Source organism: Semicossyphus pulcher, unplaced genomic scaffold, assembly GCF_022749685.1.
Source record: "Semicossyphus pulcher isolate SPU_LCO1_2020_fin unplaced genomic scaffold, fSemPul1.0.p SCAF_4, whole genome shotgun sequence".
NCBI lineage: Eukaryota > Metazoa > Chordata > Actinopteri > Labriformes > Labridae > Semicossyphus > Semicossyphus pulcher.
The window spans coordinates 23,203,632-23,230,698 of NW_027211715.1; the positions used below are offsets into that span (position 1 = coordinate 23,203,632).

At 43.3% G+C, this 27,067-nt stretch overlaps 1 protein-coding gene across 1 annotated transcript in view; it reads right to left on the reverse strand.

Moving 5' to 3' along the window:
* Window positions 1–27,067, reverse strand: part of ptprsa (protein tyrosine phosphatase receptor type Sa) — a 237,093-nt gene that overhangs the window by 42,480 nt on the left and 167,546 nt on the right. Inside the window, exons 10-21 of the mRNA XM_069679489.1 lie at window positions 26,827–26,960; window positions 26,564–26,708; window positions 19,546–19,866; window positions 16,721–16,914; window positions 14,146–14,172; window positions 12,926–13,043; window positions 4,541–5,134; window positions 3,420–3,514; window positions 2,898–3,148; window positions 2,564–2,651; window positions 1,761–1,973; window positions 805–968 (exon numbers count right to left, since the gene is read on the reverse strand). Of these exons, the coding sequence (XP_069535590.1) occupies window positions 805–968; window positions 1,761–1,973; window positions 2,564–2,651; window positions 2,898–3,148; window positions 3,420–3,514; window positions 4,541–5,134; window positions 12,926–13,043; window positions 14,146–14,172; window positions 16,721–16,914; window positions 19,546–19,866; window positions 26,564–26,708; window positions 26,827–26,960 (2,344 nt within the window). The remainder of the gene's footprint in view (window positions 1–804; window positions 969–1,760; window positions 1,974–2,563; window positions 2,652–2,897; window positions 3,149–3,419; window positions 3,515–4,540; window positions 5,135–12,925; window positions 13,044–14,145; window positions 14,173–16,720; window positions 16,915–19,545; window positions 19,867–26,563; window positions 26,709–26,826; window positions 26,961–27,067) is intronic.

The following is a 27,067-nucleotide window of genomic DNA, read 5'->3' on the forward strand; positions in this document are numbered from 1 at the left end:
CAAAGCTCCAGGAATACTCGATATATTTAGGCTTGTTACCGTTAGAAAGCTTAAAATCTGGTGTGTAACTCTACAAAATAGGTAATAATTAGTATGGTTTAAATACTGCACTAATAATGACTTGTGTATATGCCTCTTTAGATACTTATCTTAAACAACTCTAGACTAGTAGATTGTTCTGTTCTTAGTGCAGTTATTGAGCATCATCTCGGAGAATCTCTTCCTCTCTCCTTTCTCAAACCCCCCCCCCCCTGCTTCCCAAGACCATCTTTTTCCACAACAAAAGCTGCTTCATATTAACATGCAAAAATGTTGTTGGCTCTTTGAAAAGCATGCTGCCATGAATACAAAATAAGCCCCACTCTCGACATGCTCACTAACATGCAATTATTTTGCGAACGCCCAATTCCCCAGTAACACTGCAAATAACTGGTTCAACATCAAATGACAAGAAACTCTTCTTTGTGTGGTGCTAGATGAGAAAAAACTGAAACTTCAAGCACTTTTACCCTGATTCAGAAAAGTTAAATTACCTGTGTAGACCAGTGTGTGGAGCAAGGCGCTAACAATTCACAGCTAAAGGGTTCAATCCCCTTTGTATCCTCATGACAGGAGGATAATTATAAAGGTGGAAAGATCTAGTTTTTATTCCAGAAGAAATTATGAATGCAAAGTAGAGTATACTGACCCCTAAACTGAGGTTTATTTTCTATCAATTGAGGTTGAACGTTATTTTTCACACAGTTAAGACATAAAGCAAGCCCCACAGCGCACTCCACAAAAAACAGTCCTAAAACAACTCACTTTTTATAGAGTAGAATGGCGATGACGATGCAGATGATGAAGACCACAGCCAGGACTGGGCCCACCACCCATATGAGTCCATCACCAGTCTCTACTGGCAGGGGGTCCACCACCAGCTCAGGAGTCGTCACGATGTCCGTATAAGGGCTGGTAGCAAACATTTTCTGAACAAGAGGAAAATCAGGTAGATGTTAACACAACAGCTGGAAATGTTTTGTTCTAAGAACGTGAATGTTACGTGCGATGTTCTGGTCATGTTTTGAGCTGGAAGTTTTTATTGGGTTCCCAGAATGTTCAAAAGTAGGAGAACGTTCTCTGAAAACATTTTCAGGAAGCTGCAGCGAGAATGTTCAAATCACATTTCAGGGACGTTTTATAAATCACGTTCTGATAGTTGAGGCCGTACTAACATCCTGAAAAGATCCTCAGAACGATGCAGTCAGCATGTTCTACCTTTGTTTTTATGTAACATTGAGCAAATGTTTTATAAAAGGCGTTCTGACGTCCCAGGCCTCAATGACATCCTGAAAATATCTTCAGAATGTTGCAGTTAAAACATTTTGTCTGAGTTTAAGTTTTAACGTTACAAGAACTTTATTTGAAATGATTAACATCCTTAAAACCTTTGAATATTAGATTAAAACATTTCCTTTCAAACGTAATTAAAACTTGTAGCTAATGTTAGTCAGTGTTATGGGAACGTTCCCTGCTAGCTGGGTTACAGCATATGCAAGAGTTCAGTCAGTTACTAAGCAGCACAAACTGGACAAACATGTACATTCAGAGGGAATTGGATTGAACAAAAAACAAATAAAACCAAAGCAAAACTGTGTAAAATTCAGTTGAACAAAACTGAAGTGAACCATGATAGAATGAATCTGAGCGATAAAATCCACTCCATAAAAAGAAATCGAGTCAACTGAACCGTGTTGACCTGGGCTGAACAAGAAACTCACCCCGGCGGTGGTTTTGAGTTCAGCCAGCAGGAAGAAGACATACTGCTGGCCGGGTTCAAGAGGCTTGTTCTCACAACTGCTGTGGCGGTGGTCAGATCCCACCGTGAAGCTGGAGGGCAGCTGCCTGAAGCAGGCTGTGATGAAGGGCTTCCTCTGGTCCAGCTGAGCCAGCTGACGGCGCGATCGGCGCTTAGGGGTCACCTCACGCAACAGCTGATTGATGCAAAAGGGTATTAGTTAGGGTTCACTTTAGTTTTACCAGTTTCTACACCTTCAGTTCCACATTATTTGACCGATCTTTCACAAGAAAAAAAACTGTTAAACAATATAAAACAATGTAGTGTAACTGCACCCTTTGATTCAAAAAGCTGCTGACTGTGGGCAAACCTACATGTAACCAAGCTCCAACCCCCCTAATTCATTTCTGCAGACAGGGGCGGGCAGTAAGCACTGGGGATGTGTGTAATCCTAAATCCAATAGGGTTGGCTGCTGTTGATCTGGTGGTCAAGGTGACCCCTGGCTTTGGGGAGAATGGGAGAAGACTGTGGATCTCTCTCCTGCATGCTTGGGAGGATAAATTGGCATGGCATAGATGCACTTACATCCGAGTTGTTAACCACACGAACATTTGTCTCTGGAATCCTTCCCTTAATACACAGTTTGGCCAGTCGAGAGAAGAGAGGATTGCTTCTTCTTAAAAAAGTATAGTTGCCTCTTCCTGTCTTCCAGTGCAGCCAAATTTACCCACTAATATCTGGCGTGCCATAATAACACCTTACCTTCTGCTTTTAAAATATCCTACCTCGTCCATGTCCATTTCATCAGGGTTCTTCAGGTTTTTGACAGTTTCCGAGGTCCTCTTCAGCGGAACCACGACCACATAGAAGTTCCTGGAAACACGGCACCAGCGTAAGACACCAAGAAACTGTATTGACTCTATTTTCATGGTTAAAAGGAAATTCAAATGTGACTCAGTACTCGCAATTGGGTCAAAGGAATCTAAGCATGGCAGAAATCCTCAGAGAAAACTTGAGAGCTCAATCCATAAGTACAGCATCTCAAGAGTTAATCCTAAATACCACAACCCTCAAAGATAATCAGATGATCAGAGCTTGCAGAACCCACGCTACACTCACTTGACATCCTTGTTATCGACCGGTGGGAAAGACATGGTGAGCATGTTGTCGGTCTCAGCGTAGATGTCCAGCTTTGGTTTCTTGACCAAGATTAGGGGCGCCGTCTTGGCAAACACACGGTGCCTCGGCCCACCGTCCATGCTTTCCTGGCAGGTCACCCTGAACTCATAGGTGTTGTTGTGCCTGAGCCCAGTGACGAGCACCCTCATCTGCCTGGCATCCACATCCATCTTCTGGCGGTTGTACTCAATCTAAAGTTGGGTATGGATACAGAATGGATGATTGGTAAGAGGGATGGTTGGATGAGTGATCATTTGGTTGGTCAATATATTGGTGTTTAAAGAAACATGGGAGATCAGATAGGAAGGTAGAAGAAGTTGGTAAGAAATAATTCACTGGCATTACGCAAATCTCCTAAATAAACTGCACTACTTTGAAGTCAACTGTTTTCATATCCAGAAACACAGACGGAAATTAGCTCAAGTTTTCAGAGTAAGATTGCAATCATTTTTTTTGACTCACCGTGCAATTGTACGGAGACCTGCTTTCAGAAAACTTCCACGCAAGGACCACGGTGGTCTTGGTTGCCCACTTGACAGTGAAGTTCTTTGGAACATCTGTTTAGTGGATAAATGGCAGAAAAAAAACAAAAACAAAGACAAGGTATCGTTAGTAAATAGAACATACAGAAAGACCAAGAAACGAGAAACAAAAGAAGAACCTTTGGTAAACAAAAAAAAAAGCTGTTGTTCCCCTGCAACGTTCCTCTGGGTTGGAGAGTGAGTGTAACGGTGATCTGTGATTGGCTGTGAGAAGGGCAACGCCATTGGTTAAGACACACAGCACGAAAGACTCATGGACGACAAACCCATGGAGCACAAAGGTGCGCCCACTGGCTAGCTACCGTGGGTAGTGCCAACCCATCTCATCACCTCTGAACCCATGACCACTTGAGGATTAACAACTGACCCACGTGGTCCCGGTGCCTCTACTGAGTCTGGGTTGGCACTGCCAACGCGCTGCCAGGCGGGCATAGAGACAGACCCAAAACAAAGCATGCCAACAGTCCTCAGCAGTGCATCTGGGGGATGCCATGCCACAAGCTGTCCCGTTACAGGACAGGGGAGGGGGGGATTAGGGAAGGAAGGGGGTTAGGAAGGGTGGTATATCTCAAAACAAACCCAAACCAAAAAAATAAATAAAATAACAAAAACTGCTTTCTGTCATCTTAGAATAGTCCAAACATACTCTGAGAGTGACTGGGTTTGACTGAGGTCCTACCTTGTTTGATAACTGGGGGTGTGAGATGGCATTAGCTGTGTGAGTGTGCTTGGTAAAGGGGTGCAAGGATGACTGACAGGAGTGTCTGACCAGACAGCACTTACCTTGAAGTTCTAGGCTGCTCTCCTCTTTCTCAAAATGACTGTCTATAACTTACTGACTTGGGTTTTACCTTGTTTGGGTTAGTGAAGTGAGTGTTCCACACGTCAAACAATTCTAATATCAATCTTTTCTCTCTTGAGGAGTGGAGGTGGTTGAAGGAGGGGGTGGGGCAGTTTTCATTTTTGTGTTGTTGCAGATTGCTTTTAGCCAATTTCCAACCCCCTGCCAACCGGGTTCTGAAAGAAACAGGCAAGCCCTACCTGTTGGATCAAAGGCCACCGTCCGATACTGGATAGGTGGGCTGTAGGGACCCGGACCTACACTGGTGTGTGCGCGTATTTTCACATCGTACGCAGAGTTTGGTTTGAGGCTGTTGAGCACATAGCTGGACTGGCTGGGGGGCAATCGGAGCTCGCTTGGTGCTCCTCCATAACCGGCTTCCTTATAGGCCAAAGTGTACGCCGTAATGACCCCGTTCCTCTCCGCCAACACCGGTGGAGACCAGGACAGCTGCACTGAGCAGCATGTCACGTTGGAGCTCTCATCAATTTGAGGGTATCCCCCCGGCGTATTCTCAGGCACATTGAGTTCTACTGAAGCCTCTCCCCCAAAGCCCCCCCTGCTCTTAGCAGAGATCTTAAAGAGATAGATGGCCCCCCGGTGAATGTTGACCACAGAGTACTGTCGCTCTTGGGGAGCAAATTCCAGTGTGGCCAAAGGAGATACGTCTCTCCGGCCAAACTGGAGGCGGTAACCCATCAGGTCCATGCCGTTGGTCAGGTCAGGAGGGTCCCAGCGAACCACAGCTGATGTATCTGAGTCCTGAGCCACTGACAGATAGGGCAGACCAGGCACTGTTGGACAGAGAAATAAAACAAATATTAGTTCGATAGAAATCTGTATCATTAAAATTACAGGCTTTAATACTAATCATGTACATGTTGCTTGGCAGGGACTACAGCTGGGACAACCAATCCTAACTATTAACAAAGACATTCATAAGAAATAATCATGTGATTGACTTCACACACTGGCGTATTACTGAGGACACACGGGAGTGCGGTTTTAATGTGAGTTTAATCAGACGAGTAGTTCTCGGGAAATCTGAAGCAGCCATGCTACAGTTCTCGACAACATTGCAAGCAGCACTTCTTGGGGGCCAAGAAATCAGCCCTCCAAATGACGGGAAAGTCCTCGAAATGGGCACTGCCAACATAAACAGATTACAGAATGTACAGCGACAGTAAATTTACTCATCCATAAGATAACACCCTTACAAACGGAGCCAGGTTGCGGTGTAGGAAGATGTGGAAGATCCACCGAGCCTCTGAATCCTTGAGCGATCAGTGTACCCATTACCATTTCATGATACATGTAAGCTCCAGCCAAAATCATGTCTGTACTGCAAAGCACCACTGAATCTTTAAGCAGAGAACAGTGCCTCTTTCAGCTGAAGGAGTCATCCCTTGTTGTAAAATAGATGATCTACACTTGGGGGTCTAGACACCATTCTTCAGAGTGGCCCAGTTTTGCTGCTTATATGGATGACACACGTCTCGTCTTAACTCTCCTTTTAAGGCCCCATCAGTGTGATAGAGGCAGCGGTAGTTAGGGGAAGCCTTCAGTCCTCGAGTTGCCGTCAAAGCTTTGTGAGAGATGAGTGTGGCTGATTCGCACTTGAGCCGAGTCGTTCCGTAAATAGATCCTATCTCGACTCACTCATCTATGTCCCTCCTTACTCAGAAATACAAGTCAGTGCAGGAGAGATCTTCAGACATACACAATGCTCTTGATGTACTCGCAAATATCTTTGTTCTTTTTTAGGTTTAAGACTGAGAGGGTACATATTATAAGCAGGTAATGCAACACTGTCAGTTTGAGATTGTGTTTGTGATTCAAAAGCTTCCCAACTGGGTGTGCTGCAAATTGGTTGGTCCTGCCAGTGAACGCTTTCTCAGCATAAATTAAAACAATATGCTGAGTAAGCTGAATACAGATTATAAACTCTAGTTTAATGTGCAAAACACATCTAATCATTATCTTAAGCAGCAACAATTATGGATATATTTGCCTTCTTTATACATTCAAAGTTTGTTTACTGATACGCAACATGAATCCAATATTCAGCATCACTCTGAGCCCTTTTTTTTTTTTAATGAAAAGTGTGTACGCACATGTACACTCACCGGTCACTTCATTAGGTACACCTGAAAAATCTAATGTAATCCAATACAGCAGCTCAGCCATAAGATTTGCTTTCATGTAGCCTGTAATGTACAGGCGGGGCTGTACTGAGCTGCATTATATTCAGAGGTGTTTCTAATACTCTGGCCCCTCATGTGTGTAAATGGGGAGGACAAAAAACCACCACCTTTAACTATGACCTCAGTAATAAACATCATTAAATTTACACACTTCTGACTCTCAACAAAAAAGTCAACAAAAGCTAACCTTCATCAAAGCAGACTCCACGGCAGTGCTGTTCTGCATTAGATTGTACAGGTGTACCTAATGCAGTGGCCGGTGAGTGTATGTGTGTGATGGTATAAGCCGTGGTCTGCAGCCAGCTCCTGCTCCTATATCACCATTCCACCTGCACACACACACAGCTCTTTGGCTTGCTGCCCAGCATGGACTTAAAGTAATTTGGAGAAGCTAGCATTAGTCTGAGGCAGTAGCGCTCCCTCTCAGTGGAATAGCATCATTGTACGTGTGTGTGTGTCTGTGTACATGTGCCTACATGTAGTTCTCCAGGATGCACGTATCTTAATGTGCACGTAGTAAAAACACACACACACACACACACACAAAGCCTTCCACTCTCATTCCTCGTATTATTCATTTCCGCTGGCTAATGGTCTTCTATCTGAGGGCTGCTGCAAGCGGAAGACGGGGGTTGGTGGGTGGATGGTGGCTAGTCGGCTGAGTCTTTCCCGGTAATGGAAAGGCGGGGGCGCCTGGAGTTGGGTGAGACAAATGCTCCTAATACTCTTCGGCTAGATACTATAGCTCAGCTTGGTGTCATTTAAAAGCCCACTCTGCCTTCATGCTCTCTGCTAATCAAGGAAATAGAATCGTAGATAATGATCCTGTGATGACTCTGAGTGTATCCGTGTTTTCCATACGAAATTTCTGTGTTTCGCTTCAACCTCAACAAGCTACCAGAATATCCATTACAACCTTTGTGGCCCTGAATCTACACCATTATTTGTACATTTAAAACAGTGGCTCATTGCACCCTGGGGAGGAGAGGGATCATGGGTACTGAGCCAGCAGAGTGGTGTCAGGAGGCGCTTTTTTTTTTATTTTTATAGTGTGTGTGGTGCAACGGGGTGATGAGACAGAGAACAAGGGCATGGTGAGGGGGTGAAAAATGAGTGAATGAGGGATGATGAAGGTGACTGGGGACAAGGAGCAATCTGCTGCAAAGAGGGCCCAACAGGGATATGAGGAGGCAGGAGTGTGTGCGCGCGCAGATGAGTGATTCTGGGGATCTTCGGCAACGTGATTGTCCCTCTCCTCTGTGTTCATCTCCCCCACCCTTATACTCTACCTTATTCTTTGCCCCTCTCTCTAGTGCTCCCCTTGCACCCTGCCCAATCCCCCATTTCCTTCAGCCCTCCATCCCTCTCTCTCTCTTTGTCCCCTTCAGGTTCCTCCCTGGTTCAATCCCTCCTTGTGGGCCTCCCGGCACGTTTCCCATCAGGCCGCAGTATTAACAGCCTGCTGTTGACACTCACTCAGCCTGATTGAGAAAGCAGTGATCAGGTTTCCTTCTCATTTCCTTCCTCTCTTGTGCACAACACAAATATGCACACTCGCATCATCAAATACGTGCAGAGATATTACTTCTGTGCGTGTTTGTAAAATGACATGGTGCACAATGTATGCACTTTTAAAGGTGGATGTTTTAAGCCTGCATATAGAGCCTTAAATGATCTAAGAACAAGAGGGTGGCGAGGGGTCTTTTTCAACCTTTAAGGTCATCTGCCATCTTATTTTCCCTCTGCTTTTAATCTAGTCTGCGTACTGAAGGAGTGTGCGTGTGTGTACGTGGAAAGGGTCCATGGAATTGGTAGGGTAGGAAATGGCATGGGGTGCAACAAATTTCACATGGCCCATTTGGAGTGCGAGCACTCTAAGGAAGCAAGAGAGAGAGAGAGAGAAAGAAGTCAATCAGGAAGTTACTGAACATGCAATGAGGGAATCGGGGCCGATGTTTCAAGTCGGGTGTCTGCACTCGGAATCGGAAAAAGGTATCAACACCTTTTTAATACTCACGCACGGCACAGGCATCCCTCAGCATCCTCGCGCAGGATGCAACAATCCAAATGACGTGCTTTGAGGTTGGGGGGAGGGGTGCCTGTAAGCTGTCAGGATATTTCAAGTGCAGGAAATCCTGTCTCCTGTGCCTGTCTAACAGTGTGACTGGCTTCATTTGCATCTATATCACCTCTGACCGGCAACACAATTAATAAACAAAGGAAACCACTTCACATAATGACAAACTTCCACACACAATTTCATCATATATATGGTCCTCCTCCCTTTCTACACACACATCCGCCATCTTCCTAAGGCCTCCCTCTGTTGCTTGACATTCCCCAAATCTACATGTTTCCTTGTCTCGACTTCTTGTTGGCAACCTATGGATTATTAAATCTGTGTATCATACCGTCTCCTATTGTTCTGAGTTTTTGATTGATTTTTTTTCTACCTCCTTTTTAAAAAACTTCCTCACAATACAGGGCCACACTTTTTCCAATTGAACTTGAACGAGAAAAGAAGATAAAACAGGATGTCATTGATTGCAGCAGTGAAAAACTCTTCAACGTGCAGATGGGACGGCAGAATAAGACTTTCAGACACAAACAGTTCTATCTTTTGTCAATAAAGACTCTTTTTGGCTGCTTCAACGAGAAGAAAAAAAACTATGTCTCACATTGCCCATGGTTACATTTTTTTTTGTCAAAGCAAGGATGGGAAAAGTATGAATCATGAAAAGGCACTTTTCAAACCTGGCTTTCATTCAGCAAACAAAGAAAGCTCCAGCCTCTGAGAGAATGTTGTTTTTCTGTGACTCAGAAAAGTTTCACGGCTCTACCTGTTTTTATTCCCGAAAAAATCCCGATGTACATTCTTTTGGACACTTTCTTTTACAGCTAACTGCCACAGAGGCACGTTGGAAACGCTGGAAGAGGATGAGAAAGACTTGGCCGTTGATGTGAATTGATTTTGTGTTTTTGTGGCACAAACCCATACTCAATTTGTTATGATGCACTCTATTGATTTCTCTTTCAGGCTTTTATTTTTGCTAAAATGAAGAAGACTGTGACGTCATCGTTTCTGAAGGCAATTGCTCACTTCAAGTGCATGCTTGCTGTAAAAGAAAAAAATTGATTTAAAGAGCTGTGTGTAAAGTTATGTGTGTATTATTAGTGTGCACATGCAAAAGCATTGAGGTGTGTATGTGCATCACACTTTTGTTAGTGTGCCAGCTGGTCTACAGAGGACGAACACATTTGTTTTGTGAAGAACACAGATGATAAAATATCATTTATATTAGTGTTAAAATTTGGATATAGATGAGATCCATTTTAAGTGTGTCTTCTTGTAGGTACTTTGTCATAAATCGGATAAATGTGGTTTTGTACGCAGCGTTTTTTTTTACATTAAAATTTTATTCATTCAGCCAGAAGAGAATAAAAGTGAATTAAAATGAGAAAGTTATAAGAATGGCTTGTTGGAGCAGGGTTTTACTCTTTGTAATAATATGTTCCTGATGTATAAATCCATGACTTTTATCTTGCTTTTCAAAAAGGTTATCCTTTTAGTCTTAAGCACTGTTGCTTACACATGTTTTACAAGTCTCTTTGTGCCGTCTGTTGTGTGTGTGTAAAAGGAGGCTGACTAACTCACTGTAAACCAAATCTACCTACGGGTTAAAATAAAGTAAACTATAGCCGCTTTCCCACTGGTCAAAACACCCGCTAACACCCGGCTTTTTTGCTTAGTGGGAAAGGTTATAATCGGCATTCAGACTCGGGTCAAATGACTCTGCAGTAGACCACGGTAATTATCGCCTCGGCATCGATCGGCATTGACTGGAACACAAAACCTGTGTCGACACGCTAATCTCCGCCCCCTTTCCGGAATGATGCTATGCTCAGTCTGTAACTTCTGCGACTCCTTGTCATCTCAATGACAAATTCCGCCCGTCTCAGCCCAAGCAGCACCCGAACATCGCTCCATATTTGTCGCCATCGAGTTTGATAAGCAACACAAAGTCCTAACCACCGTAACATCTTCACTGTTTACTAACCCTGTCTCCAGCGCATTTGTGACGTCAGACGGTGACGCAGCAGAAAAGAGACCGAAAGGAGTATACTTCACTGGCAATGGGAAAACAGACAATTAGCATTTATTAGCGGTTATTTAGCGCTAATTTAGATGGGAAGGGGGTATAACTTACCTAACCTAACTATTTCTCACCTTAATTGCTGTTAAATGGATTAAGCTGTAGAATAAGTCTTTTCAGAAAAATAAATGTCCAGACGGTTTGGGGATGTTCCTAAGAAGTAGGGCATCTCTAGCATTTCATGAGGTCCCCAAAAAAACACACAACCAAAACATCCCCTTTGTTCTCTGCCTGATACAGATTTCATATAAATTCACTCGTGTTTAAGAAATCCCATAACCACTAGATACCCCACTACTCACCAGGCTCTCCTAACATCCCACTGAACTAGAGCGACAACCTCTTCACCCTGAAAAAAGGCTGCTGAGCCTCGTCTCCCCACTTCTCACCCATTCCCCTTTTTCTATTTATCTTGGCCCCCTGGCCTTAACCGTTTCTTTACACTTCAATAATAAAAAGGAGACGCTTTCCCTCTGAGGGACAGACAGAGTGCTCGAGACTGGCATATCAGTCAGCCGGTCCTGACAGGAGGATGGAGAGTGACAGCACTCACTCAAGCCCCTTTGGCAGCATCGCACTCGCTGACACCTGTAGCACACACACCTGTCAGGATGTGGGAAATGTGTGTGTGTGTGTGTGTGTGTGTGTGTTGAGATAATATGTCTTGTGTGTATTTCTTTGATAGTGTGCAGGAAAATTGGTGCAAGCAATGACATAGAATGGGTTGCATATACCGTATGTGTGTGATGTGTACTGGTCCGTATGTATGTAGGCGTTTGTGTGTATATATAAGTAATGCGTGTATGCAGTTGTGCACATATTGACTCTCTGAAGCCTCCCAAGGCCGCCTGGCACAGATGCTCACAATAAAACGGTGCTCCTAGCTTCTTAAAATCTCTCAAAGACAGCTTTCACACTCTCAGACAGCAAACTGGTTACTGGCTTGGATCACGTTCATGGTAACTAAGCTGCCAGCGTCCAAACAGGCTCAAGCGGTCCGGTGAAATTGATGTGCCTACCGGTGGTAACAAGGGAAAAAATTGAAAGAGACAAGGCTTTGTAGTGTGCAGGCATTAGCCGTTATTTTATCCTCAAACCAACGGCCCAACAGGGGTTCCCGAGCTGTCATGATCTGTCTGAAAAATCTTCAAGAACCTTACAGCAAGACCTTGATCTAAAATAAAAAAAGACGGGGATGGTTTTCAGAAGCTGATTCAAATGATTAAAGCTGCCCTGATAGACGCAAACATCAACTCAACTGACTAAAGTGCTCTGAATCCAAATATACTTCAGAAATGCTCATTTGGAAGAAAAATGCAGTAATCATTAAAAAAGTCTTCGCACGAGACGAGCCTTTTTCACGTCTGCTTTTCCGCGTCTTTGGGGCACGTTTCAATTAGTTCATGTAAAACAGTGTGGCTTTAAATGAGGGTCCCTTTACTGTTGGTAATAACAACAGACTGTATAAAAAGATGGACGACATGACAGCTCCCTAAAAGTGAAGCCAAAACATCTCTGTCGCCCCCTGCTGACTGGCTGCAGTATAGGTCATAAAGCCCGCCTCCTCCATGTTAACAGATGGGACATGAGTCAAACTATAAAATCAAAATACACGCCAAATACATTTTTCTCAAACATGGTTTCTCTCATTATAGCTAGTTATTATCATGCTGATTTACATCCAAGTGTTCATTTTTCAAGTTTATTTTTAATTGGTTATTTAATGCTGTAAAATGATGACTGACAGCTCTGTTGACAAATACGGCTCCTGCAGCCGATCTGTTCCGGATTAGCAGAGTAGAGGAGGAACGGTGAGAGTAACAAAAACAATCACTACAGTCATTCCTGTTTCCATACCTGTGAACGTTAACCTCAGACCATCACAAAGAAGCTGTTCTGCAGTTAAACATGGCGATGTGCGGGATCTCTGATGTTTTTTTCAATAAGTTAAGTGTGTGTCTCTACTGTGCAACTCTGGCTCCAAATGACGTCACTAACGCAAGATGGAAGCGTCCGTCACAGGGGCTGTTTTGGCATCAATTTCGTACAATGAGAGCAGATGGAGACGTGTCATCCATCTTTATATACAGTCATTGATAATAACACACAAAGATAGCCTCGCAGTATAAGCCGATTGGGCATGATGAGGAACCCCTTGAGCCAAATTGCTGCACGAACAAAGGTCTGTAAACAAACCATCAGATGAATGATTTTTCCTCGTACTGACCTGCCCCTTTGGTCACCACCAGTTTGGGTTTGCTCCGGGCTCCATCCCCCTTGGTGGTGTACGCTGCCACCGTGATGGAGTAAGTGGTGTCTGGCTTAAGTCCTCCAATGACCATTTCCTACAAGAGACAGGGACGACACAGGAACAGGAAAATGTCAAAATACGTCCTGAATCATTGATGATTTCCCCCCCTTCATGCAGCTCAAACTGCCTTACGCAGAATGTTAATCTTAGTGAAGTGTTTCCTGGTCCTCTTTATTAATTTTCACGAGGCATGCATTAAATGTACCGTTTCCCCCCGTGTAATGGGAGACCATTCCATTAAGCAAATCCTTAGAGTTGCCAAGGTGCAGGAGGGACATTAGGTATGCAAATGGATAGTAGCCCCTCTTATTCCTTTAGCCATATTCCAATCAACAACTTAACTTTGTGATAAATGCATGCTGAATGCATCCTGCCCGTTCGCCGGCAGTTTTTACCTCAGCCATTAAGTTTCCTTGAGTCCTCTTCAAAGAGAGGCTTCCGATCAATTCTAATGAATCTTTCAGGAGAGCAGGTTTGAACGAATGCAGAATGAGGTTTTTAACAGGCTGCTTGGCAGAGGGATGGGAGAGGTCAATAAAGGTAAATGAGCTATAAGTACTGTCGGTACTTGAGATGGTATTCACGTAATGCAGATGGACTGGGGCTTTAAATGTGGGTTCAAAATAAGGGTACAATTCTTTGAAAAAAGAATCTGCAGTTGTGAATGATCATCTGGGATGTGCAGAGGGTTTTACAAAAGGTCTACTTAGAGGAGCAGAGCGATTCTAAGGCACCACAGAGCAAATCAAATAACAGTTTAAGAATCACGCACATGAAGAAGAAAAAAAAAACACACACACACCACCAGAACACAAGACGACTGCATCAACACACAGCATGACACAAGTAGCATTAGCATTCCAGGCACAGTAGGCAGTGGATATTGCATCAGCCACCATTTTGCAGGAGCTAGCCGGCAATAGAAGCTTGTCCTCTTTCCCTTAGTGGCTTATAGAGATAGGGGAGCGGTTGGCTGGCCAGAGAGCTGAGGTGAAACCTCAGAGCCACTTTATCCAAACTTATTGAATAAAGTCTGGAGGGGTTGTGTTAAATGTGAATCCAACAAGGCTGATGCAATAGCCACTGTTTATACCCTCGCAGCTACACATAGCACTCAGGCGAAACTTCGTACTCACATATTCAGCTGTATCGTCCGTTTCCCACTAACCCCCCCGCCAAAGAGGAGAGTGCAGGAGAGAGAGTGATTTTTTTTTTTTTTTTTTTAAGGAGGAGAGAGAAAAGAAAAGGAAGAAATAGGATTGTGAGAGACGGGGGCATTAGAGGTTCAGGAGCAGAGGGGTGGTATCAGAAATAGGTCATTGGTTTTGTAAGGTCAGGAGAGAGAGAGAGGCTGTTTGAAGCTTGTGTTTTTTAGGTGCGGCCGAAACAAGGCTGAGAGCTGTACAGGTCTGCCTGGACCGTGTTACTGCACAGCTCGGTGATTAATCATTGACAGCTAAAGAGAGTAGTGGAATTTAGATATAGCTTTAATAGCTGGATGATCAGGTAATGTTTTCATATCCAAAAGATTTAGATATCTTCGCCAGGAATTCTTTGCTCAAGCTTACTTGGATCTTAAGATTTAAAGTAATAATCTTGAAGGTTTTCATGTAAATAAATGTCTGTTAAGTCACTATCTATCGCCTTTACATTTGCAGTATAATAATGTTATTATTGACTGGGTGTCTGTGGCGACTGTAGCGGAAAAAATCACAAGCGGCGCCCAGTTAGTGACGCGTTTTCCATCACCCAGCAGTGGTTGGTCTGCCAGAGAGGGTAGGCGGAGCTAAGCAGCTGCTTCTCCGGTCTCTGCAAGTGTTGCGAGTAAACAGTAATCTACTATGGCTGAACAAACAAAGAAAAGATCGATGACTACAGATACAACTTCAAAAAGAAGTGAAAATCCCAAGAAAAAGAAACAAATTCGACGCTCAGATGAAGGCAAACAGTCTAAAAAGGAAAGCGACCGTCAGCGAGGAAAAACAAGATTTAAAACTGGAGCCAACCACAGACGTCTCGTTAAATTGGGCAGTGTCCTCCTACAATTACCGTTTATCACCATTAGGTGGGGCGCAAGAGAACGAAACTGAAATCTTCAAGATTGTCAGTTTAAGCTATTAAAGCTCATTCTACTCAAAGAATCATAGGTCAGCTAAATCCCCTAACTATGGACATGATGCTGGTGGTGTTTTGGCTGAATGGACCCTTCATTAGAATTGCACACAACTATTCTTTCCTGTGTTGTTTACTCTATCGCGACAGAGGCTATAATTTCCTGTTGGATGATTGCCGCCGTGCACAGCCGTCTCCCTCTGAAAGGATCGTTCCGTCATGTTCTGACAGAAGTTTTGTAAAAAGGAAAAATGTCATTACAGTATACAGCGCTCCATTACAATTCGAGCTGTCAGTGGAGGCTGATTTTTTGGTGAAATGTTTTCATGCCAATTTTACTTTTGGCCCCCAGGCACAGAATACTATAATAAGCATTTTCTTTGAGTCTTTCTTCGTTTGATACAAGCGCACAATCAGGCATTTCACGGCAGATGTTGCCATAAAGCGGGGGTCTGGAAATTCTTAATAAAAGCCGAGGAGGCAGAAGAGGGAAGACAAGATGAGTGAAGCTGTGATTACAGTTCTTGTTGTGGGCTGAGGGGAAAAGAATATTACAGTAATATGAAATGAAATCCAGGAGGGAAGAGCACCCATATCGCTTTCTATACCGCAGCAATGTTTGCAAAGCCACAAAAGCGGGGAAGAAGGACACAATTTGAGAGAGAAAGTTGGGAAAGTTTGTTTGAAATGTCCAGCAATGTTTAACCCTCTAGACCCCATAGCAACCCGCAGCGCCCGTCATTTTAAAGTTATCTTTAGTGTGTCAAAAACAGAAAATAAAGTCATGAGCTTTGATTTGCAGATACTTTAAGTTGTCACCGATTAACCGGAATTGGAAGTACACGTCTTTAAGTTGAAGTCTTTTTTTTTTCTCCGCGGGCTTCCATCGGGTCCTTTACAGATCTAAAAATGGCTCCGCCGACTCAGCGCCCCTGTATTTACAATCTTAAGGAAGCCGTAAGATTGTGTTGTGAGGCAGATCCTGAACTACTGTGCATAATGGAAAGCGAAGAGGATAAGAGTAAAACAGCGGGACCTACCCGGCATTCCCTGCCGGAGACAGACGTTGTTTTCCGGTGGGCCGTGTGCCCCCGTCGGTAGAGAGGGCTGACAGTGCCGCAGCGGCTTCCCCTCATATATAAATTTCGGTGATATTTTTCTCATACAAGTTGCCAAAGACACTACACATTACTGTTGATGGTTCTTGTAACGTTAATCCCTGAGTTGAGTAGGGAAATTGTTTTTTAAAAATAGCTATTTACTGTTTTGTTTATTTAAATTGGTGTCGGTCTAAAAAGCTACACATGCCACATATTTGGTATCAACTTAAAAAGGAAGTTGAGTTTTTTTAATATGTGAAAAACTTGTGGTTGTCACTTTCTTTCTGTTTTTGAGATAGAGCTGTTTGTTTGGATTACGAATGAAAACGCTCATTCTCAGTGAACTGGGGTCTAGAGGATTAAATAATTGCATCGGTGTAACTTTTATCATCTCTTTGTATCCCGGCTGAAAAACCACATTCGAAGGCAGAGCTGTACATATTTGTTTGAATGATCATTGTTTCTGATTTGTGCAGAGGAAACTGTGAGATGCTCATACCTGGGCGTCAGCCAGCATGACGTCCTTGATGAGGGGCAGGCCCCGTGACTCGCCATTTTCCACACGTACATAGTGGACCTGGTAGCCACGGATCTGACCGTGCTGCTTTCCTGGCGTCAGCGAACGCCACATCACCTTAAGTGCTGTGGAGTTGAGGACCTCTACCTCCACTCGCCTTGGAGGAGCCCCAGGAACTGTGGGTAACGAAACAGAAACTCAAATCAGAATCAATTAGTTAAACATTTTTTAAAGTTTTCTATTATTGGAAAAGTAGATGTTTCTTATTTAACCAGTGCAACAAACAAGCAGCACTTTATCTATGGTTAATTGCACAATATCCATCACACTAGATATACAAGTAAATCATGATGTGAGAGGCACATGAAACTACAGAAATGTCAATTAAACAAACTGGGAGGAATTATAGAGAGACACATTAAAAACAACAATCACACTCCAATGTCACTCTTCCTAAACTTCCATGTCCCCTGAAAACCTTGCACCACCTCCTCCCGTCTCCTCCACCTTTTTCACTGTGTCTGCCGTGTCTGTCTGCCGTCAGAAGGAAGCTCTCAGTCATAATGACAGGCCTTTATGGAAGGCCTTGCTTCCAGGCCTTTCAGAGTGCCACAGACTGGCCCTTTCTGAGATGGATGTGCCATTAATAGAACTCCTCCACTCAAACTGCCTCCATTTGCTCGTCCACAAACACTTCAAGTCCCCCTCTCCCCCCCTAAATCACAACCCCATTTCCCCCACCTTCCCCCGGATCATGCACCAATCTTGTTTATTACCTAAATTTTTTCTACCTTTTAGCCCTGGCTCTTATTTCTTTACCTGACACTCCTCTGTCACACGTTATTATCTTGATGACAGCTTAGAATTTGTTAGGGCTATTGTCAGTGGGCTGTGGTTTCAACCTTGCAACTCCTGATACAGGTGTCTTTAAAACCCGGTGTGTTAACAATCTAAGCTTGTCTCTACTATTGCTCTCGTCGTACCTCAGTGACGGATAAATGCTTCAAATGCCGCGGTAATAGATGTGAAATGGATCGTGGAGGATGGAAGCCAATGTCAGCCATCCGTCAATGATTCAGACGTGCTCTGACATGCTCACATCTTTACTTGTCATATTATGTCTCCTATGCTTTGTCATTTATTGTCTGTTATCCAGCTTTGCAATATTATGGTTATTTTTTTGTTATTGTTTATTGAGGAGGCGATGATTTTGTGAGTACCTTTGCTTTTCTGTCACTTTCAAGTACAAAGTAGTGCACAGTTTTTGCAAATGTTTAAGAAAGTGTAACAAATCAAAAGCAGTGCATAGAACCAAACATATTATCTATTTGATAATGTTCGGCATCTAGAGACGATAATTAAGCATATTTGGTATTTTAATAATAATAATAATATCTTGTAATTCTTTAGTGCCTGTGTCCACTAACAGCATTTTTGGCGCTGGCATCATCCACAACCTCAATTTTAGAGCGCTTCTCAACGTTGCTTGCTGTTGCTAGGTTACGAAAGTTGCCTGGCAGCCACTTCCCTTGGTAATTAACCGTTAAGTCTGTTTTAAATTGCTCTGTATAGCCCCTTTCCCACTGGTCAAAAAACCCACTAATACACCCACTACCACCCGGCTTTTTTGCTTTGTGGGAAAGGCTACAATCTGCATTCAGACCCGGGTGAAATTACTCTGCAGTAGACCTGGGTAATTATCTCCTCGGCTCCACTAGCCACTGATGGGAACACAAAACCCTATCGACATGCTAATCTCCGCCCCATTTCCGGCGCAAAGCTATGCTCCACCTGTAATTTCTGCGACTCCTTGTCATCTCAGCTACAAATTCTGCCCGCCTCCGTCCGAGCAGCGCTGGAAATTGATTGATTGATTGGAAATTTGATTGCGCCAAGTTTGATAAATAGACTGAATGAGTTATAGATACAATAAAGTCGGCTATGCAGCAGAAAAGAGACCGAAAGGAGTATTGAGTAATATCTGAAGTCGATATCTGAAGTCCCGCCCCTTCTTGATTTTGATTGTTCAGTCAGGGAAAAGTGACATGGATGAACGTGGTGGTGTTCCAAAGGTTGAATGCTTAACTGCCTTGCTTTTGTATAGAAAATAGGCGCTGCTAGCGCAAAAAACACCATAAGTGGACACAGGCCCTTATGCTCATACAGTGCACTCTCAGTATTTTTCATTGGAGCAGGTCAGGCTTGAGTGCAATGCACAAGGACACAACAAGAGTAGTTCCTAAACAAAGGAAGGATGTTATTAATTTGTTTCCCTGACTGACATTTTCAAACAAGGGGCTTTGAGCTGCAACCCTTTGTGCTCACACACGCTAGTTTAACCTCCAGCCTACTGTTGCCACCATAAATGCACGGACAGATATGGCCTTGGAGTGTACGGCCCTCATAAACGCTTATGGCTCTCTGCTGAGCGATGGGATACCGTTAAAAGCCGGGAGATAGATGGAGGATACGGGATGTGGTGGCTATTATGAATTACATTTTGGTTAGTTATGTTTTAATAGCGACACGCTTGATTTCCCAAGTGTGTTATCTTTTCAGAATGTTTCCCTTTAATAGGGTTTTTACAGCTGTATGAGGTCCTGTTACTTATAGACATGTTGCTATGCTTCTGAACCCGTTGTACCATGAGAAATGTGATTGTATTTGGACACTTTAGACACGTTCTGACCACTAATTATAGTAATGTAAAAAACAGCTACTGCCAAGGGTTCAATCATGATAAATCTAACATAAAAATCCTTCATTCCAACATTAATTTTAACCTCTAACATTAGAGATTCATGTACCGTCTTCGTCAGTGCGGCAGACCAGGGGCTCGCTCTCAGGGCCTGAACCAATCACAGTGAAGGCAGACACCGTGATGGTGTACTGGGTCCATTTCTCCAATCGCTGCAGCAGCACCTGCTCTTCAGTGGCAGGGACTGTGGGCTCCTCCACGGGCTCCCCGTCGTCACTGCCGCCTTCTGACGGGCCCGCCACCTGGTAGCGCACCCTATACCCCGCCAGGTCACCGTTCTGACTCTCCAAAGGCGGGGGGCGCCAACTTACCAGCAGGGTGGTGGAGCTGGTGCTGCTGCACTTAATTTCTTGAGGGGGGGCTGAGGGCTCTGGTGAGGTGGAAAGGACAGGAAGGAAGGAAGGAAGGGGGTCGAGGACGAGGAGGAGGACGGGGGATAGGGGGGGAAGGGAGGGGTGAAAAACAAAAAAATAAAAAGATGGGAGAGATAAAGAAAATGATAAAAGGATAAAAAAAACCATAAGAGCAATTCAAACCAAAAATTGCAAAAACAAAGACGGAGGCAAAATGTTTAAAATAAAATAAAATCGTCAAGCAAATGTCAACAGAAGAGGCCAACATGGACAATGGCACAAGCTTTGTAATAATGAAGCAAGATGGCTGGCCTTGAGATACCTGGGGACACGCGCGGGACGTGCTGACTTATTCAGTTCTGGAACAAGTTATTAGGCAGTAACGGGTAAAGCTTTATGATGTAGAATTTTATCTTTAGCAGTCACATGTTACTAAGACTTGTTAATTTATAAAAACGTGTTAGACCTAACAATAACAATGTAATGATCTATAGCTCTCTTTTTGTTTGTCCTGTAATGTATGACCATACAGGAGGTATGATATTGTGTTGCCCTTGTCATCCTTGTTTAATCTTGGACTGGACAGCGATAAACTTATGCTTTGATTTTATTTTCCAGCACCAAATTGGATGCCTTAGTCTTTAACGACTGAAACCAGGTTAACACATAAATCTTGGGCATTGAGCACCTAATTTTTCCTGTCTGTGTCTCTGCAATTATTGAAACCACTAAACTAAGCTAAGTCCATGTGAGCATCAATAACCATTTTCTGGTGTTCTCTAATATCGGTTGAGAAGAGACATCGAGCTGTAATTTTCCTACCAGAACTTTAAGCCAAATTAGCATAAGCTAAAACAAGCTGCTTTTTTTTAACCCTAAGTATAAGCTAGCTGGGAGGTAGAGCAGTCTGTCCTTTTTAATCAGTAACAGTATAAAAGCCTTCCAACACAGTCGCTGTTATTTGTGTCTGAAGTGTTCTTCCAAAACATATTAAAACCTACACATCTGTGAACTTTCTAAATCAAATTCAATGCCTCTCGCTTCTAATCTGTGCCAAGCTCTCACACAGCCCGTGCTGGTTCAGAGCGTGTGCTGTGCAGGGAGCGATAAAACATTCTCACTTCTCATCCAGAATGTGGTATTATAGGGATAAAGGGACATGTATGGAAATATTTCTACCCTAGTCGGGGTTTCCTCTATCCCCTACGATGTGTTTCTTTTTTATCTGAGAGAGAGAGAGAGAATATATTCCCTCCGTGTGAAAGAACCGAGTTCATTATTACATGTTTGACTGTTATGTAAGGTAAAAATAGCACAATAATCAAAAACAAAATGAAACACCGTCAGAAAAAAAGGCATTCCACACACAGCAACGTAGTAACAGAACTGAAATGACACCCATGAAAACAAGCAGCATGTTCCCATTCCAAAATAAATGCTTGAGGAAATAAATCATGAACTGAAGGAGGGTACTGGGAAATGAATTTCTCTGTAACCCAGGTGACTCGAAAGAAAGAACCACAACAACAGTTAAGGTCCAAAAATGACAACTCATGAGAAAACATGAAAAAACAGGATACTCAGCAGAAACAGAAAATAAGAACATTTAACTTCTGAACACAAAAACAACCAACAGAAATAAATCACGAGCTTACTTTGCATCATACGTACCTGACTCCATCAAATATAAATTTTAGAGACTTTCTTACCGCCAGCACCTGACTGCAGAGCGTGCTTACTCTGTAGCCAGTGAACCGCAACACTCTCCCTCTCAAAGAGCGTGCCAGAAATCATGACATCATGTAAAGTAAGGTCTTCAATTTGGACCTATTGAGAGTTACATTTGGACCCGTTTCAGGGTTATTGGGAGGGAGAGAGTTGGCTCTGTGCTGTAGCCAGGGCTGCTTATTACTCATGTATCTTTGGGCTGGAGGGTCCACAAGCCTGCGAGAGGGGAAGCCATAAGGGGGAAACTCACTCCTAAGGTATTTCAGAATAAACACCCATTTTTGCTAGCAATTAGTTTAAAAAAAAATCCCATTTCATAGCCGTTGCTGCTGTATCTTGGAAAAGCTTTTGGAGACTGCCGTGACACAAGAATAGAGCAAGCAGGGAAAAAAAGAGTTGTACTGCTGAATTCATAAAAGTTTAATGATAGTGTTCTGACTGCGGTGTCACTTTGGTGGAACAGCTTAAAAAAGAAAATAAAAAACAGGGATTTTAACTATGAGAAAGGCCTCGTCTCAGTGAAGACCGAATGTTCCAGCACACAACAAATAGGACAGGACCTCAGCCACAGTCCTCAAACCCTTCTCTGTGTCCAATGGGCTTATTTACTTACGGTCTTACCGGATTTTGAGCCTTTCAGCTTCTTTCCCCCGCTCATATTGTATTTGCAAACCCTCCACGTCAAGAATGATTGCTCAGTTCTCAATCTTTGTGGTGCGGAGAAGGCTGCGAATCTGACAGGGGCCGGGCTATCACAGCGCACAGGCATCCTCACGCCTGATAACGCTTTAAGAGTGGCTAGGGCACAGCTTTAATAAAGTGCATATATCCCATGAAGGCCAGTGGTGGGATTATGGATAGTAGAACTATACGAGCACAAAAGAAGAAACTCAGCTAATGCTTCGCTTGAGGTTCTTTTGAAGCTTCCCTGAAAGAGTTTCCTAAATGCTATTTGACAAATAATTAGTCATGTCTGCATTCACATCCTTTTCTTTGACTTTTAAGTCTGCTGTGAAATAACTGGGAGCTGTGGGTACAAAGTCTGCAATGTCAAGCACTGGTGGCATACCTAATCATTGTGACTACCTGCAGATTAAAATTCTCTTTCAGTGCGGCATCTTTAGTGGATATAAATTACACACGTTAATGTTAAAAGTTAAGCTACACAAGTGGGCTATTACTCAAAGCCTGACGTCTACTCTTTAAATGCCACAGATTTCCGATGCCTTTGCTGTTCGAGTGTAAGCACGCCTGCGTCTGAATTATATTTTCATCAGAAGCACTGGAATGACAGGATGTTCATATTTGTAGATCATTACGGAATTAATCCCCCTGATGCCAAATGGCAGTGATGTGGCTCACACACAGATATTCCAATACATCTAAAAAGCTCCTGCAATTACAGTAAGTGGGGGAGCTAAACTGCTTGTTTGGCTAAATACAGAGGATTTAGAATCTGCCACTTTAATTTGAGAGAAAGCACTTGACTGTGCTACTGGCAGGTTCTAGGTATAATCTAAATGTGTAACAAAGCCTGACAATCCAGGGGTCTGCCTCAGAGCTCATCGCAGAGCATGAAATTAATTCTGACGCTATGAAATGGGATTCTTATCTGCCACTCTGGGGCCCGGGAGTCCCTTTACGCTCTCTCCCAGGGTCCGTCTTGTTAGCCTTGCAACTGGGGGGAGGAAAGCCGGGAGCCGTCCCGACTCTCAGGTTGTGGACCCACTCGAGCCACGTCTGAATGGTCCCACAAAAATGGTCTCTGAGCTTGGTCTGACTTTGGCAGCATACCCCAAGAGGCCTTGCTTCTGAATGAGGGCCACTGTTGCCGGTCAAAACTCGTGTATGTTTTCAGTCAACTGGAATATTGACCAAGAAAAGCCAATTTAATGATTTGGTTTAAGCATTTCTTTCCCATGAGTCCTGTTTTTTTTTTTTTTTGCAGTTACATTTCACAAGTTTTTGACAAAGTGGTCCCCATGACAATAGCCCCTGGTAATGCTGCTTGGACTGAGCACAAACTTCAACAATCTGCAAACATTTTGTACCACAGATAATGCACAACAAAGCAAACAGGGAACTCATGTAGTCTGTCTTTTCTTTGTACTTAATGGAAAAGGGTTTCAGTCTGCCAGACGATGCATCGGGCTGCGAGTACAGCATGGCACAAGAAGGCCAAAAGTCGATGATGCAATATTAAAACAGCACGTTTCACTGCCTTGTGATGTACTTTGGATAAAAGAGTCCAACTCCCTTTCGCAAGTGTTTTTCATTTTCAGAGACTAATTCTAGTTTATTCTATCGTGTCATTCATCTCTGTAAATACAACTGAGTTTGTAAATAAGGCTTTCTAGTCATGATGCAGTCTAAAGTTTGGGACTACTTTAGCGTGCTGTATACACTTTGTGGGTGATATGTCCCAGTGTTTTTGTGTGCCACACCCGTAATGATAGCATAGCGCTCGGGAGTCTGGCACCAGCAGGGTGATTTGTTTGTGTAAAACTAGACGAAACACAGCAAAACAGGACATTGCAAAAGGTTATGGCAGACTGAATCCCTGAACCACACAATCACTTACCTCGAGGAATCCAAAAGATCAAGTTATTTATTGTGTTGTGTTGTGGGAGTTCTTTGGCTTTGTCTGACTTAGTCTGTTATTGTTCTGACCTCAGTAGTGAGAGACTGATGGCTACATCTCAAACCTTGCCTGAGCAGGGACTCTCGATAAAAACAATGAAAAGACTTTCGCTAAGAAAGGTCGGGAGCAAGAAAGCCTGTGGAAAAGGTGAATGTTAAAAAAACATCCACAGAATATTTGATAATCATGTCTTGGAAATGAGCACTAATGTGATAACCGACATAAATTGAAGCTCATTTCCAGAACAGCATTATCAAATTGCTGTGGTGGGCAGGCAACTACCGTAATCGATGAACAGTTATCTTTTCTATCTCCTGTAATCGTATCGACCAGGCAGCCGAAAAGAAGAGTCCCTTTCTTCAAGCAAAGACTTGAGACAAGCCGTCAGTTACACTTATTATTCCCCACATTTGCGTGGTGGGCAGGGGTGTGTCAGTGCTGTAGGTCTGTAGGTGTTGCTCTGCCTGCTGCGCTGTAGTTGCCTGTGGCTGTGGCGGACTTGGGTTGTTGCATGAACCCAGCAGAGAGACGAAAATAGCAGCAAGCTGCTGTTCGGAGTGATGTCAAACTAATATTCAGATAACTCAGAAAGTAAAATAAATTAATAAATAAAATATCTAACTCAAAACTTTTTTTCAAAGACTCAACAGAAAAGGAAGAGGACACAAAGTGAACAAGGAGATGTCAAGCCATTCCAAGGAGAGTTTTCTTTTTTCATTGCACAGGGGAAACGAGTGGCAAAGAGAGAAACAGATCTGGAGTAGGGTGATGTGAGAGGAAGAGAGGAGTGTATCAAATCCAATCAGCTTGCGGTTTACCGGTCAAAAACAAATGCAAAAAACAGAGGCAAGGAAATCACAAACACACATCGACAGGTGATGATGTGCACAGACACTCGAGAGACGCCAAGACAGAAATGGGGCTGGATGAACACAAAGTGTTGTCATGCCTGGACTGATCAAAGATCAACGGTGCAGTGATAGGTTTTCAACAGCACCCCCAGCGGGTAGGAGTGAATGTCACATGCAACTGGCGCTCTCCTCAGTGACTCTGCACTGTCTGTGTAGCTTTGCTGCCCAGCGGTAACACAAAAAGAAGAGTGAAGTGGTTGATCCAAAGCCCCCACAGCCCAGATGTGGGGGGGGCAGCCAACAAGTTGCACTGGTAGAAACAGAAAATGTGTTAAGAGAAGTCGACTCCAACCGCCAAGGCTCTCCGACTATATGTTCCCGGTAAATCATCTGGTTCAAACCAAAAGATCTCATTTAGATTTCTAAATGAATGTATTCATATTGTGTATCATCAGTGCATATCAGAAATCAAGCGCTAATCCCCTGAACCCTGCTACAGTTTCAAGGTTCTTTACCATTACATGTCAATTAAGACACAAATTTCATACCCCGTTATCTTAGACGTTTAGCTTCTACAGGGTAAAATGTGTGAATTTTCTTTGTCTACAGTTTGCTTTACTGTGAGCTATGATATCACTCCGGTTATTTTTAGCCGCCTGGTTTGAATAATTCAGTTGTGTTCCTGCCATCTGTAAAATAAAATAATCAGTGCAGAACTGATACACTGGAATAAATTCCAGGGCTGAGCATGTGAGTGCTGTTGGTCACTGCCGACAGGGCTTTGTTTCATCCCCGATGACTAAACTCAACCCCCGAATTTCCCCAATCTGAACACAGTTCATATGAGAGCCTTGGCAGTCGGAGAGGAGAACCAACATTTTTTGTGTCTCTGTCATGTGGAAGAAAGTGCACTTGCTGTTGACAAAGGAAAAGCAAATAAGAACAGAAGAGAAAGGGAAATAAAAGGAACTCCCAAACTGTCGGTCCACGTAAGCTTGATTTGACTGTGCTGGGTACGCTTGTGCATGTTCGGCACCAAAGCCAGGTTAGAAAATAATGTAGATCTCAAATGGAAAGGTCGTAAAAACACTTGACTTTAGCCCTTATATTCAACCTTAACAAACTGTCAAAGTGTAAATGTCACTTTGTAAGAGGTAGAAAAACCAAAGTGTAACATTGAGGTTATCAAACACAGATTAAACACAGACGTATTAAAACACCTGATTCAGGAAGAATTCAACAACACATTGGTTAATTCCATTTGTTAAGCAGTTCATCATTTAGGAATCAGCTTTGAACCGTGATTATGTCCGAGAAAAACACAGTCATAGTTCAAAGGAGATGATGCAGTTGACATCATATGTGTTACGAGTGGAAAGAATTCACTTTAGCGAAGGGACAGAATCATTTCATAGCTTTTTCTAGAGGGAAAATTTCTTTGTAAACCAACCGACAAAGAAAGCACGAGGGAAGACTGAATAAAGGGCTACATACTGGCTTGCAAGGTCTTCTGTGAAATGTCATTGGTGAAGGCTCCGATGCCTTTGTTAGAGATGGCTGCCAGGGAGAAGCGGTAGTCTGTGTTTGGTCGGAGACCTTCCACAACATAAGAAGATGTGGGTCCGAATGTTTTCTTCATCTGTTGACGGAGAGTAAAGTTACCCACTAGTCTGTGCAGAAGAAGTCTAATGCTGGATCATCAAGATATGATGCCGACCTTTCGGCAATGGGGGAACATGAAACATTGGAATTCTTACCTGGGTGCCAAAACTGCCTTCAATGTAATGAAGTTCATAATTTATAATCCCTTCTTTCTCATAGGCTTCCCAGGTCAGCTCGATGCTGGTGTCAGACACAGCACCAACCTGGAATTTGGAGGGCTGACCTGGAACTACAGAACACAGCAGAGAGCAATGTTACTTGATATGGTGCTAAATACTTCTACAGACATGGGAATTAATACTACACACATGTGACATCCAGTTACCATGAGAAAAA